The 12,583-nt window shown below is 52.1% G+C and overlaps 1 protein-coding gene across 9 annotated transcripts in view; it reads left to right on the plus strand.

Annotated features, from left to right (window-relative positions):
- Positions 1–12,583, plus strand: part of fhod3b (formin homology 2 domain containing 3b) — a 134,030-nt gene that overhangs the window by 101,426 nt on the left and 20,021 nt on the right. For 6 of the 9 annotated variants that reach the window (XM_086155083.1, XM_086155085.1, XM_086155087.1 and 3 more), the window contains 15 exons: positions 2,044–2,155; positions 2,277–2,371; positions 2,544–2,687; positions 2,763–3,010; positions 3,468–3,569; positions 4,525–4,581; positions 5,913–6,020; positions 6,105–6,239; positions 6,326–6,376; positions 6,583–6,767; positions 7,712–8,200; positions 8,298–9,235; positions 9,978–10,136; positions 10,322–10,504; positions 11,953–12,072. In XM_086155083.1, coding sequence (XP_086011209.1) covers positions 2,044–2,155; positions 2,277–2,371; positions 2,544–2,687; positions 2,763–3,010; positions 3,468–3,569; positions 4,525–4,581; positions 5,913–6,020; positions 6,105–6,239; positions 6,326–6,376; positions 6,583–6,767; positions 7,712–8,200; positions 8,298–9,235; positions 9,978–10,136; positions 10,322–10,504; positions 11,953–12,072 — 3,126 coding nt within the window. The remainder of the gene's footprint in view (positions 1–2,043; positions 2,156–2,276; positions 2,372–2,543; positions 2,688–2,762; positions 3,011–3,467; positions 3,570–4,524; positions 4,582–5,912; positions 6,021–6,104; positions 6,240–6,325; positions 6,377–6,582; positions 6,768–7,711; positions 8,201–8,297; positions 9,236–9,977; positions 10,137–10,321; positions 10,505–11,952; positions 12,073–12,583) is intronic. The other 3 variants (XM_086155084.1, XM_086155092.1, XM_086155088.1) reach the window with 2 other exon arrangements.

Below are 12,583 nucleotides of genomic sequence, written 5' to 3' on the forward strand. Positions count from 1 at the left end.
GGAAAATAAATGATAAATATTTAATTGAAGTGTATTTCATTCGTGTTAATTCCTTTTTTAACTTTTAGTTCTAAGTTGGAAGATTATTGTGATCTTGAAATATTAAATAAAATTATATTCATTATTTTTCACCGCTCAAAATAAGACGGTATACCCGCCAGCCGGTAAAGTCCCGATTTGCAGATGTTGTGCGCAGAAGTTCAGGAGCAGAAGTCCCATAAACCAGGTAAAATAAATATTTATGAAGATATTTTGTAAATATTTATTTTTTATTGTTTACTGACACAGTGATTTTTTCCCGATTTATTTTTAAAATTCAGGTCAAGGCTCCGCTACACGCTCTGAAAGCCCAAAGCTCAAAATGAGTTCATTACATTAATAAAATTTAATTTTCTCTGTAATACTTTGTGAATTTCAGAAGCAACACACTTGTTTATACAAAGTGTAAAGGTAATAAAAAGCAATATATACAGTGGTACCTTTATTTTAGACGTCAAAAAGTAATTGCGGCTCCCAGTATTTTCTTTTCCGAGGAAACCCGGTCCAAATGGCTCTTTGGGTGTTACGGGTTGCCGACCCCTGGACTAGAGGCTTGTTCGGTTCTTCTCCGGAGGAGCACGACCGGAGACGTGAAGAAATCCAAGTCCAGTTAGCACGATAAGAAGATTCTCACAAGAATTCACCGTGAGCTAGACGACCGAGAACCTCCACAGACATTATGCTTTCATTCGTCACCCGTGAGGCCGATAAGCTGAGACGTACGATCATTCACACCGAGTGGAGTCACACACAACCTCGCATTCATACATGAAAATATCAAAAAGACCAGGGGTCGGCAACCTTTAACACCCAAAGACACATTTGGAAAAGAAAACACCGGGAGCCGCAGTTACTTTTTGACATCTAAAATAAAGATACCACTGTATATATTGCTTTTTCATATTTTGCCTACCTGTGGTTGCAAGTCTCGACAAATTGATGGGTAGACCAGTTTCCGCAAATGTGACGTATATTTTGAGCGTCGAGAATTTTTTTTTAATATTTCAAGATCACAACAATCTTTCAATTTGGAACTAAAATTAAAAAAAGGAACTAACACAAATAAAATACACTTCAATTAAATACTTACATACAGACGTTCAACCAATCGCTCACTCATTCTTACGTCATAGAAAAGGTCAAATACAGCGGCCCCTTAAGATACAGATCCATTTTTTTAAGATACAAAGTGCGAGAAAATTCTATCCTTGAAATATGGAAGAAATGTAATGATACCAATATGAGAGCGAGAAAATCAAAATTCACGAACGTGACGATACGGCGCGTGAATAAAATGGCAACGCAGCCAAGACACGAAGCAAAAGCAACGTATAAAGGCTATGAAGGCTTCCAAGGGCGTTACTATTATGCATCAAAAACGACATCTAGACATGATCGCGTGGAAAGATGGCTTGTGATGTGGGCGGAGGAGGAAGAGATCGCTGGCGATGCCATAATTACAAGTGAGAAAGGGTCCTCTATATACCCTGATTTAATACGGCAAAGTTCTTCCGAAAGTCCATTTAAGATCTGAAAAAATCAACATCTGAAAAAAAATACAAAAAAGATACAAAAAAAGTTGTGTTTACATACAACCCTTCACACGATATATAGCGACATACAAGCTCACCCATTCAGTAAAACATCACATAGACATTCGCCAATCATTTAAAAACACGAGTAATTATTTACACGTAAATACGACCTTGTCCATTCCCTGCAGTTCCGTTTGCGGCCACTAGGGGCGCAGCGAGCCTGGAACTCCCCCCATGCTAATTTTTACAGCGAACGTCTTGAAATCTCTTTAAAAAAAAAAAGTCCATAGCGGAGCCACGGCTTCCTTCTCCTGCGTTTCCCGCACGGCTCTTATCAATCCACTCAAGACGCCTCCGACAGGAAATACTTGTGTGGAACAATAAACTATTTTGGCCGCACGCGGAACGAAAACACCGGGTTTTGCAGGGAAACGTGTATTTTCTTCACGGCGCGTCTCCTTCCCCCCAGTTCCGTCTGGTGGTGAAGACGGCGTTAAAGCTGCTGCTGGTGTTCGTGGAGTACACCGAGGCCAACGCCGGCCTGCTCATCAAGGCCGTGGACGCCGTGGACGCCAAGAGAGGTGACCGGCGCACGCTTTCGCAGGAACGCACCGGGATCCGCGCAAATGTGCAAACCTTTTAGCGTCCGTCCGTCCGAACCGCCAAACCACGTGACGCTTTGAGCCGTTTTCCCCGTCGCAGGCACCAGGCTGTGGTGGAACGTGATGGAGATCCTGGACGAGAAGGACGGGGTGGACACGGAGCTGCTGGTGTTCGCCATGACCCTCGTCAACAAGGTGCGCGCTCTCACCTTCTCGTGGCATTCGCGCAATCCTTCCAACATTTCGTCTAAAAACTCGACAGAGACGAGGCGGCGCCGACATGAGCGTCTCTGTGCGTGTGTGTGTGTGTGTGTGTGTGTGTGTGTGTGTGTGTGTGTGTGTGTGTGTGTGTGTGTGTGTGTGTCAGACCCTGGCAGGCCTCCCGGACCAGGACTCCTATTACGACATGGTGGACAGTCTGGAGGAGCAGGGCATCGAGACCCTGACCCAGAGACACCTGAGCAGGAAGGGCACCGACCTGGACCTGGTGGAGCAGCTGAACATCTACGAGGTAAAGAATGTTCCTCGGCCTGTTCCAGGCTTTTTAAAGATCTCTGAATCCACCGGCGTGTTCTTCTCCCTCCAGGCGACTCTCCGCCACGAGGACGGCGACGACGAGACCCAGCTCCCTCCGAGCGGCAGGAAGGACCGGCGGCGGTCCAGCGTTGGCGGCCCCAACGAGAGGCGGGGCCTGGAGAGGCGCCGCAGCCGGCGGCACTCGCTCCAGAACGGCAGGGGCCACGCGTCGGCGCCGGCGTCGCCCGGCGGCCCCCACCCGCACGCCGGCCACTTCCTGCCCTTCGGAGGCCATCACGTGGAGGACATCAGCGAGAGGTGAGGAAGGGAAGCTGAAGAGAACCTGAAGAACTTCTTCTTCTGACGGGAACAGGAAGCGCGCGTGAACGCCGTTTCCTCCGTCGGCCTTCCGCAAGGCTCGGAGCGCCGTGGCTGCTCGTCCAGATAAGAACCTCCCGGTCCTGACGGAGCTCCTCGGACGCCGCGACGGGACGATTCGCTTTCGCCGAAAAATCAGCAAGCGGTTTTTGAAAGCGTGTCGGAACGTCCCGCTGGTTTCCGATGAAACCCGGAAAGTCCTCAGTGATGTGCTTGTACTTGTTTCTAACAGAACTAACGTTCCTCCCTGTCCTCCACGCTAACGCTCTCCTGCTTTATTGACAAGCTGGCGGAATCTCGTCCCGAGGAAACGCGGCGGAGTTGTGATTCTCATTTCTTTGCTTTCCCGTTTGCCTGCGCCGAATCCTCCCTTTCCTCCGATTGAAAAACCTCACAGAGACGAGGATGAGGAGGAAGATGAGGAGGAGGAGGAGGAAGATGAGGAGGAGGACGATGAAAGTCATCCGGTCACAGAGTCCCGTAGGCAGGGCCTCCTCAGGTACTTGGTGCTGGATGGTTAAAGAGTTCTTCTCCCTCTTCCTTCCCGTCTGGACTCCTGCTGTCTTGTATCTTGTCGTCCTAGTGGCGCCGCCGCCGTGGTCGACTCCCCCCACGTGTGTTTGACCTTTAAGTGTATGAGCGCCGTCCTCCGTAGAGCCGGGGAGCCGGCGGGTCCGGGCCGGCGCGTCGGCCCTCGGAGCCGGACCTCCCCTCCCGTGTCCGTGGCGCCCAAACCCAGGACCTTCAGAGCGCCCGGCCGCTCCGTCCCCGCCGGCCCGGGTCCCGCCCCTCCGAACCCGTGTGTGCGTGGCTCCGCCCCCTTCCCGTCCCCGCCTCCTCTCCCCGCGACCCCCGACCGCCGCCCCCGGAGCCCGGCGGAGAGCGAGACGGCCCCCGCAGGAGCCGGAAGCCTCAGGTAGACGCTGGGAGCTTCGGCCCATCTGCTTCTGCACCGCGTGGAAACTGAACCCCTCCTCCTCCTCCTCCTCCTCCTCCTCCTCCTCCTCACCCCGTCCTCCCGTCCCGTCACCGCCGCCGGCGGCCCGAGGCTCGCCAAACGCCTCCAGAGCAAAGAGTCATCGCTTCCTCCGCTCGTTTGAAAAGCTCAAATCACTCATCCGTGTTTGGTTGTCTGGTTTGTTCAGCTTCCACCTGCATCTCCAACCCCAGCCTCCTTCTCCTCATGCATCCCTGATGCCTCCTACCTGCACCGATCTCAATTTATAAGCATTTGTAGCAGCATCTTTCGCAGATGCAGAATCCCCAAATTTCCCCAAAGCGGAGGCGGCAGCAGGGATCGTGGTCCCTCCTGCACCCCGTCTGCTCTGTCCTTCACCTTCGACCTTCTCCACACTAACGCCTCCCTCTTCGGAGTGTCTGACTCTCTCTCTCTCTCTCTTTTACTCTCTCTCTTTTTCTTTCTGTTTCGTCGTCGCCGTGCTTCGCATCTTCAGCCCGTCAGAAGGGACCGGCTCCCCGGCGGCCGGCAGAGAGCCCTGCTGGGCCCGGAGGTAAGGCCCGGCCACGTGGTCGCGGGAGGGGGCGGAGCTTGCGGGTCAGCCCTCGCCAGGCGGCGCTCTGCAGATTTTGCACGCTGCGGAAACTTTACGAGCAAAAAAAACAAAAAAATCCGACGGGTTCTTTCTGGCTCCGGCGTCCTTCTGGCGTCTGATTGGACGAAGGGGGGGGGGATCCACGCCAGGATACCGCCGGAATTCGGTGGAGATGTTTGTCCACATTGGTCCACAGCCGGGACGGCTTTGTTTACCTGAATTTTCACCCGTCCAATCACGCGATTCCTTTCTAGCGGATATCGGTTTCTGCAAAGAGTTGGCGTCGGGACTCTTCTCTTCTGCTGCCCTCAGCTTCACCTTCTCCATCCATCCATCCATCCATCCATCCATCCATCCATCCATCCATCCATCCATCCATCCATCCATCCATCCATCCATCCATCCATCCATCCATCCATCCATCCATCCATTCATTCATTCATTGGTAAATTGTTGTATCTATGGTGGGTTTCAGAATAATGCAAGTGTGTTTGTGTGTGTGTGAGATCAAGAGCATCGTCCAGAACGAAGGGAAAGGTGAAGAAAACGGAGGTGAAGAGCAGCCGTGGTGTTTGGAGACACTGAGGAGAAGATGGCAGTGTGGAGGTTCCTCTGTGGGAGCGAGGAGGACGCAGAGGATCAGGAAGGCGTCCATCAGAGGGACAGAGCATGTTAGATGTTGAGGAGATAAAGTCAGAGAAGAGCTGGAGAAGATCTGGGTAGGAGGACGCTGAAGCCAGGCAAGAGGTGTGGAGGAACACCAGAGAGGAGGTTGATGATGGAGGGCAAGGTGGTCGGTGTGGAGGAGAGGGTCAGATGGAGGCAGGTGATTGGCCGAGGGTCAGGTGGAGGCAGGTGATTGGCCGAGGCCCCTGAAAGGAGCGGCCAAAGGGAAAGGAGAACAAGAATGCAAAAAGTATTCTGATGAATCACCTGGTCGGTCTCAGTTTCAGATGGTCAGAGACGTCCTGGCGGTTCCTCCTCGCTGCTCCACCAGGAGCTGCTCAGGGTTCATCCTGGATGTTTGAGGCCAGAGGTCAAAGTTCATGCGACGGGAATGAATCGAGCGCTTTCTGTCTCCCCGACGACGTTGTAGTTTTTGAGGCAGAGTAGCCAGATGAAGGGTGAGACGTAAACATGCCCGTCCCTCTCGGGGTCTCCCGGCATGGCTTTTCTTCACAGGAGGACCTCGGAGGTCCATCAGAAGGTCCGGCCCGGCGCCCTTTAGAAGCTCGGCCCTCGTCTCCGTCTCACAGGATCGGGAGATTCATCCGCCTGTCTTTCCACAGAGTTAACGCCGCAGCGACGCCCCACCCGGGCCGGCAGCCGCCCCCGATGTCGCCGACGCATCGCCTCGGTAGCGGCGCCGCCTCCACGCCGGACCCCAAAGCCGACAGGTCGGCACGCCGGCGGTTCCGCGGCGAGAACATTTGATATGTAATGGCGTCCGACACATGATCTCCTGACCTTCTGGCGCGCAGGCCGGCTCTCGGAGGCCTGCTGAGCTCGTCGTACCGCCAGCACCAGGAGTCTCTGGCCGCCGAGAGGGAGAGGAGGCGCCTGGAGAGGGAGGAACGTCTTCAGAGGATCGAGAGGGACGAGAGGAACCGCCTCAAGTGGGTCCTCCGAGGCCCGAGTCCACATTTCCAGCCGACGGGTGAATCCGTTCACGCCTCTTCATGTTGTTCTTTTTTCCGTCCAGTCGAGATTACGTGGACAAGAGAGAAGAGACGCGGCAGGCCAGAGACGAGAGGTGAGGAAACATCTAACATCATCCCCCCCGGTGGAATGGACATCGGGTTAGATGCGATCCGGCGTGCGATCGCATTTCGCCGCCGATTCGGCCCAGTTGTCTCCGCCGCCGCTCCTTCTGAACTCAATCGCCCGCAGGCGGATACGGTGGCGCTCATGGAAACCTTCTCCCGGTCTGGAGCTGACCTTCTGCGCTCTGCCTCGCAGGTACAAGGCCGTGGAGAGACTGGCGGCCGAGGAGTCGGAACGCGAGCGTCACCGGGCGCCGGCCAGGGGACGCACCGAGATCACGTTGTGTTTGAGTCCAAACCCCGCCGGTCGCTCGGCGTCTCGCTGCACCACGCCTTCGCCCGCCGGTTCGCTGGAGGACGCCGCCGCTCAGCAAACACCGGGTACGAACACACACACACACACACACCTCGTGTTCATATGCAGGCAGAGCTGAGGTGTGTGTTGACACCTTATCTGTGGAGCAGGTCCGGATCACAGACCAACCTCTTTAAGGCGGTTTACGGAATCCCGACATTGTCCCGGTTGGTCGACGGTTCGATCCCCGACTCCTCCTCCTCCTCCTCGCCTTTTAGCGGGCGGAACCTCGGGCGGATCTCAATGTGGGCGACCTTCTGCCTCGACAGAAGGCGGCTGAAGGGGCAACAATTTCCTTCGGGATAAATAAAGTCGCTCTTATTCTTATTCTCAAGGACGGGAGCGCGGGTGCGACGGCTCGTCGTTTCACGCCGGAAATCCCGTTTCTCAGAGTGTGGTTGTACTTGTGGGTGTTTAAATGTAGTCCTTCCACCCACTGGGCGTTCACAAGCACACAAACAGAACATCTCCTCAATGATGTTCTATTGTGGGATTATTTCTTCAGCCGGTTCGAGTTAATCCGCGTGTTTTCTTTTGTTAGCATTCCTTTGTCAAGGCGCTCGTCATTTTTTCGCCGCTCTCCCCAAATCCGCCGGGTTATTTTACAAAATAATAACAAATGAGCAATCAGTTATCTGGAGAACCCATCGATTATTACGAGTATTTCCAGTAAGCGTTGAGCGAGCGGTTCACGGGAAGAGGCGGGCGGTCCTACTTGTTTAGATCTCAGGTGGTCGTGGGCGACGCCGGCTTCGTACCTCAGGACGTGTCCGTTTACTTTCCTTCAACACGCTAATTAAGTGTTTAAGTCGGAGTCATTTCCCCGGCGAAGCTCACCAGGGAATCCGCGGCCGCCTTGTGAATTACCCACTTCAAAAAGACCTTTTTTTTTTCCCTGGAATATTTTCATTCTCTGACGGTGAAGGTTTCCTCAGATGGTGCAGGAACCTCTGGTGTTTTTCCCTTCCAGGAGCAGATGGCGTCTCGGGGCCGAGCCCGTCTCGAACCGGAGCTTCGGCGGCGGAGCTTCCCGAGGAGCCGGACAACCGGCGGGCGGGAAGGACGGCTCCTGCAGAAGAGGAGGACCGGGAGGGTGGCGCTGACTGTCGGACCAGGACGGGTGTAGTTCTAGAAGAAGATGAGAAGGTGAAGAAAGGCGTCAGGCAAGGAAGGGAGGAGTTCAGAGAAGAACGGCGGGTCGCTTCGGAGGAGAAGGTAGGACGGTCGGCCGGCGCCGGAGAAACGAGGGAGCGGAAGGTCGAGGACGTCGCCTTGGAGGAGGAGTCGGAGAAGGAGCGTCCGACGGAGAGGGAGGCGGAGGTTCTGCTGAGCGAGAAGGAGAGGCAGAACGAGGAGCTGAACGAGAAGGACAACTGCTCGGCGTCCAGCATCTCGTCCACGAGCAGCACTCTGGAGAGGGAGGAGCGCGAGGAGAAGCTGGCCAATGAGATCGAAGCAGGTGCTCATCTTATCTTCTCGCTTTGTTTCCGTGCGAATCGCGGGAACCTTCCCGGCGACGACCTTCATGCGTCTCCACATTGTCTCCGCCGCCGCAGGCCGGTGGAACCATCGCGTGGAGGGCGGAGACGTGAACGAGCAGTGCAACAAGATCCTCAACAGCAAGCGCTTCATGCTGGACATGCTCTACGCTCAGAAGACCTCCGGCCGGGACGAGGAGGCGGCGGCGGAGACGGAGAAGGAGACCGGCGAATGCGAGAAAGACGCGCAGACGGGCGACTCCTCGGTGGCCAGCCTGGCCAGCAGGATCTCCACGCTGGAAGCCCACAGGCAGGCCAGGGACGAGCAGGTGAAGAAGTCGGAGGTGGGGCATCTGGACAACCAGGGCAGTGTCCGGGCGGTGGCGGAGAAGTTCGGGGATTTGGTGAAAGGCCTGGCGTCTCCTCCCGAGGCCGAGGCCTCCAAGGAGCCGCCGCCGGCGCCGGCCGATAGAGGCGGCGGCGGCGGTGGCGGCGGCGCGCCCTCGGCGCCCAAGAAAGAGTCCGACCACATCTGGGACCAGCTGATGGCCGCGCCCAGGGAGCTCCGCATCAAGGAGATGGACTTCACCGATCTGAGAGAAGAGGACGACCTGGACATTTTAGATATGGACAATCTGATGGGGTCCGGCGAGCTCTCCCCGCCGCCGCCGCCGCCGCCTCCGCTATGCAACGCCGGCCTGCCTCCGCCGCCGCCCCTCTTCGGCTGCCCCCCGCCTCCCCCCGGCCTCGGCAAGATGATGCCGCCGCCGCCGCCGTTCATGGCGCCCGTCCCTCCGCCCTCCCCTCAGCTGAGCCGGGGAGAGGCGCCCCTCTTCCAGAAGAAGAAGAAGACCATCCGTCTCTTCTGGAACGAGGTCCGTCCCGTGGAATGGCAGTGCAAGAGCCATAAATTCTGCAAGGAGTCCCTGTGGTCCAAGCTGGAGCCGCTGAAGGTGGACACGTCCAAGCTGGAGCAGCTGTTCGAGTCCAAATCCAAGGAGCTTCCCGTGACGAAGGTGGCCGATCTGTTCCTCCGACGCGGCCGGCGTGGCTTTCGTTCGCTCGTGTCACCTTTTCTATCCGCTGCGCCGAAGCACAACGGGGTCGTCTGACGACACCTTCCACGTAGAGCAGGTCCAGGCCAAACCCTTTTAGATCATCTACAGAAAACACACCCAAGAGAAAGCATTGGGCTGCCAGGGAACGCTTCCTTCTAGCGGTGCAGGAACCTTGGACGTGGGCGGCCTTCTGCCTCGACCAGGGAGAAGGACGGGGAGATAGAACGTTAGGAGACGTTGGGGGGGGTTGAGGGTCGGGAGCCGCTGATGAGCTTCTACCGCTGATGTCCGTCATCCAGGTCCTGATGAATTCTTGTCAAAATCAAGTCCGTTTGCCAAGACAAGAAGATTTCGACAAGAACACTAGGCTAACACCAGTAGCGCTAGCGGCTACATGCTAATAGCTGAAATGATGGAATAATAGCTGTAATTTTCATAAAGAAATAACATGGCGGACGCCTGGTGACACCAGGGAAGAGATATCGTCCTCTGATGGAAGCGGACGGGATAGGAAGTCTGCGCATTATGGGATATCCACCGGTAGACTATGGCACGGTAGCTAGGGGCTAGGCTGATGCTAACTATTAGTTTTTTTCAAAAATGCTATCGTGGACCATCCAGATCCTCCAGGTGGATCTGGACTTGATGGGCTCACATGAAAGCACGGATCCCGACGACGGACTTTCTTTGTCTTTCCCAGAAGGCGGCGGTGGACGGCAAGCGACAGGAGATCATCGTCCTGGACTCCAAACGGAGCAACGCCATAAACATCGGCCTGACCGTCTTACCTCCGCCGCGCACCATCAAGACCGCCATCCTCAACTTTGACGAGTACGCACTGAACAAGGAGGGCATCGAGGTAACTCCCGCCTCAACCGTCCCGTCCTGAGATGTATTTTCAACAAGGAAACGGCGGCGGCGGCGGCGAGGTGTTTCTCCCGCGGCCTGGACTCTCCTCCCAGACACACCGCGTTAAAAGATTTCACAGAGCGTTACTGATTTGAAAGATAATCCTTTCCGCCTTCCTTCCTTCCTTCCTCACAGAAAATCCTGACGATGATCCCCACGGAGGAGGAGAAGCAGCGGATCCAAGAGGCCCAGCTGGTCAACCCCGACGTTCCCCTGGGCAGCGCCGAGCAGTTCCTCCTCACCCTCTCCTCCATCACGGAGCTGTCGGCACGCCTGCAGCTGTGGGCCTTCAAGATGGACTACGACCTCATCGAGAAGGTGATCAGATGCCTGCACGCGCCTGTCACGCAGACGCGTCCTCTAAAACCGACTTTTTTCCAGATGTTCATTTGGTCCAAGACGAAAACAAAATCAAAGATCCTTTATTGGGGGGGGGAAGATGATCACTCTGATTTTTTGTTTTTAATTCCTTCCAAAGCGAAGCTAAAGAGGCAAATTTCTGCTCAGCTACTTCCAGGTTGCACGTTTCATGAGACGGCTTTTCTCTGCAACGGTGTAGTTTTTCTATAGCATTTCCAAACTAGAAGTAAATAATGAGATTTAAAGAAGGTAAAGGAAGAAAAAAAATTAACAAAAAATAGATGAAACAAGGTAAAATAAAACAGGGTAATGGAAAACAAAAAAAGGATAAACAAGATTTAAAAAAAAAAAAGTCAAATAAGACAAAGCAAAACAAAATAATATAAAATTAAATAAAATTAATGGATAAAAAAAAATGAAAAAAATTAGAAAAAGAATTGATGAAATGAAGTAATATAAAACAGCATATGTAAAACAAAATGAGGTAAAAACATGATTTAAAACAAGATCAAAAAAGAAAATACAAGACATAAAGTAAAATAAGAAAAAAATAAAAAGAAAAAAGAAAATAAAAAATACGAAAAAATTGATGAAACAAGTTAAAATAAAAGAGGGTGATGGAAACAAAAGAAGCTAAAAACAAGTTTTAAAAAAACGTCAATTAAGAAAAAGCAAAACAAAATAATATGAAATAAAATAAAATAAATGGATGAAATAAAAAAAATGAAAAAATTGAAAAAAAATAGATGAAACAGAATATGTAAAACAAAAGAAGGTATAAACATGATTTAAAACAAGATAAAAAAAGAAAATGCAAGACAAAACAAAGTAGAATAAGAAAAAAATATAAAGAAAAATAAGATAAAATAAAATAAAAAATACAAAAAAATAGATGAAACAAGTTAAAATAAAAGAGGGTGATGGAAACAAAAGAAGGTAAAAACAAGTTTTAAAAAAGGTAAAATAAGTAAAAATGAATTGAAGGAAAATAGGAAAAAAAAATAGATGAAACAAGGTAAAATAAAAGAGGGTAATGGAAAACAAAGTAGGTAAAAATATTATTTCAAACAAGATAAAATATGAAAGTGTAAGACCAAACAATGAAAAATAGAAAAATCAATGAAAAAATAAGAAAATAATAAATGAAGGTAGGTAAAATAAAAACAGGATAATGGAAAACAAAAGAAGGTTAAAAACAAGATAAAAAAAATAGGTCAAATACGGCGTAGTTTTCCATAGCATCTCCAAAAGAATCCAAAGATTTTACCTTCGTAGCTGAATCGACCGAAAACGTGAATCTGGCCACCGGGAACGTGACGTCTGGCCGACCTGCTGTGAGACCAGATCTTCGTCTCCCGTTGCTTTCACACAAGAATAACCTGAATCGCACGTGTGGGTTCCCACAGGAGGTGGCCGAACCTCTCCAGGATCTGAAGGAAGGTATGGACCAGCTGGAGAAGAACAAAACGCTGCGGTACATCCTGACCACCGTGCTGGCCATCGGCAACTTCCTCAACGGCACCAATGTGAGTAACGTCCAAGAGCTTCTTCTCGTCCAGACAGCTTCTTTATCTCGCTGTGGTTTCTCCGTGTAGAAGAATGTGCTGCAGCAGGAGCTCATCTTCTGCCCATAAAAAAAAAAAAAAAAAACCTGGAGGAAACATGGCGGGTGATCGTGAGTGTTTTCTGGAGGTTTGAACGCCGGACATCTGCACCTCAGATTGTTTGGTTTGAGTGTGTGTGTGTGTGTGTGTGTGTGTGTGCTTACATCTGTGTATATCTACGGATGAGTGTTCAAACCTCCGGGTTGTGAGAACCTGACACGCAGAGGAGAAAGTCAGCAACATCAAAAACAAGTAGTTTCTATAAATAATGGCAGCGTTTATATTTTCGTCGGCGGCGATTTAAAGCTGGCAGAAGAACAAGGTGCCTCCTCCTCCTCCTCCTCCTCCTCCTCCTCCTCCTTCTTCTTCTTCTCCTCTCCTTTCTCGGCGGTGGCGAGCGGAACAATGAGGTCTGGTCAGGAGGAGATTGTGG

This window comes from Fistularia commersonii, chromosome 11 (genome assembly GCF_037954325.1).
Source record: "Fistularia commersonii isolate RoL2024-O1a breed Wild chromosome 11, RoL_Fcom_v1.0, whole genome shotgun sequence".
NCBI lineage: Eukaryota > Metazoa > Chordata > Actinopteri > Syngnathiformes > Fistulariidae > Fistularia > Fistularia commersonii.